Source organism: Stomoxys calcitrans, chromosome 3 (genome assembly GCF_963082655.1).
Source record: "Stomoxys calcitrans chromosome 3, idStoCalc2.1, whole genome shotgun sequence".
NCBI lineage: Eukaryota > Metazoa > Arthropoda > Insecta > Diptera > Muscidae > Stomoxys > Stomoxys calcitrans.
This window is the reverse complement of record NC_081554.1, coordinates 90,378,868-90,380,291: the sequence shown is the minus strand read 5'-3', so window position 1 is coordinate 90,380,291 and position 1,424 is coordinate 90,378,868. Positions and strand designations below refer to the sequence as shown.

At 42.5% G+C, this 1,424-nt stretch overlaps 1 protein-coding gene across 1 annotated transcript; it reads right to left on the bottom strand.

The window, feature by feature from the left end:
- Positions 1-345: 345 nt before the first annotated feature.
- LOC106085121 (vitelline membrane protein Vm26Ab) lies at positions 346-940 on the bottom strand. Its single transcript, XM_013249169.2, has one exon. It carries the CDS (start codon positions 877-879, stop codon positions 433-435), a length of 447 nt encoding a protein of 148 aa, XP_013104623.2. The 5' UTR covers positions 880-940; the 3' UTR covers positions 346-432.
- Between the last annotated feature and the right edge of the window lie 484 nt (positions 941-1,424).

The following is a 1,424-nucleotide window of genomic DNA, read 5'->3' as shown; positions in this document are numbered from 1 at the left end:
ACCTATCTCCCGATTTTGCTTCTTCAGCCCCTACAAGGCGCAATTCTTATCCCAATGAACTGAAATATTACACAATGACTTCTACAATATTCAGCATTCATTTATGGTCCTAATCGGACTATAACTTGGTATAGCTCCAATAGCGTAACAGTTCTTATTCAATATTCATTGTTTGCCTAAAAGGAGATACTGCGCATAGAACTCGACAAATGCGATCCATTGTGGAGGGTTAAGAAGATTCGGCCCGGCCGAACTTACTTGTTTTTCAATATATTTCTCCATTAGTAATAGTTCCCACTTATAACAAACATTTACCATACAATGAAAAAAAAAAAAAATTAACCATTATTTTTAGAAATTATTTAATAGAAAATCATAAAAAAATGTCAACAACTCGTTCATTCAGTTCTTTCTAAGCATTTCAACGAATTATTAAAATCTCCGATAAGCGTTCACATATTGAGGTATGGCATAGACGGGGTAATTTTGTGAATATGCCGCCGCATTTCCGTAAGCAGCAGCCGCTGAGCAGGGTGCAGGAGTCAAAGTGGGTTGGCAACTGAAAAGGTAGTTCTTGGGGCAGGGGGGAGCTGGTATGGACATTGGTGCACTGTAGGATGGGACGGCCGGTGCTGGAGCACTGTAAGCTGGAGAAGCAGGGGCACTGTAAGAGGCAGGAGCTGCCGGGGCACTGTATGAGGAAGGTGCTGGAGCACTGTATGCAGGAGCTGCTGGGGCACTGTATGAAGGAGCCGCTGGACTACCATAAGAAGGTGCACCGCCGCCGTAAGCCCTTTCTTGCATATCTGTATCATTGTCCGCAGCCACGAAGCTGCACAAATACAAAACAGCGATGACGTTTAGGGCGAATAACTTCATGTTGCTGATACTAGGTTTGTTGCGGGGCTTTCGAATCGGGCGTTGAGTTTTGTTGTTTACAAAAAACTGAATACCTGCCGATGGGGGTACATTGGTTTTATACACCTTAAGAAAGTGTTGGTGCAGCATTTTTCCGACCCCACTCAATTGGGGCGGACCAGAAAGCTTAAACGTTCAAAGCGTACTTTGTAAGTAGGCTATCTACATGGAATGTTTACGAATTTTTGCCTACCTCAGTGTATTGCAATAATAGCCCGCGGAAGTATTTGGCGTAGAATTTTATGGCCTAGTTTTGTTTTGGCGTTTTTTGCGCCAAAGTCAATGAGCTCGTCAATTCGATATGCCTTGCTTGTTCAATATGACAACACTTGCTGTAATTCTGTTGATTTTGTCATCATATTTGCCATTGTCGCTTAATTCTTGGGAAATGCTTTTATTTCCTAATCCACAGTTGAGCTCATCGCTAGCTGCAGAGCTTTTTCTATTCTGCTGCTATGGTTAATACCCAATGCTTGCCAAACAATACCACAATAACCAACGAATTG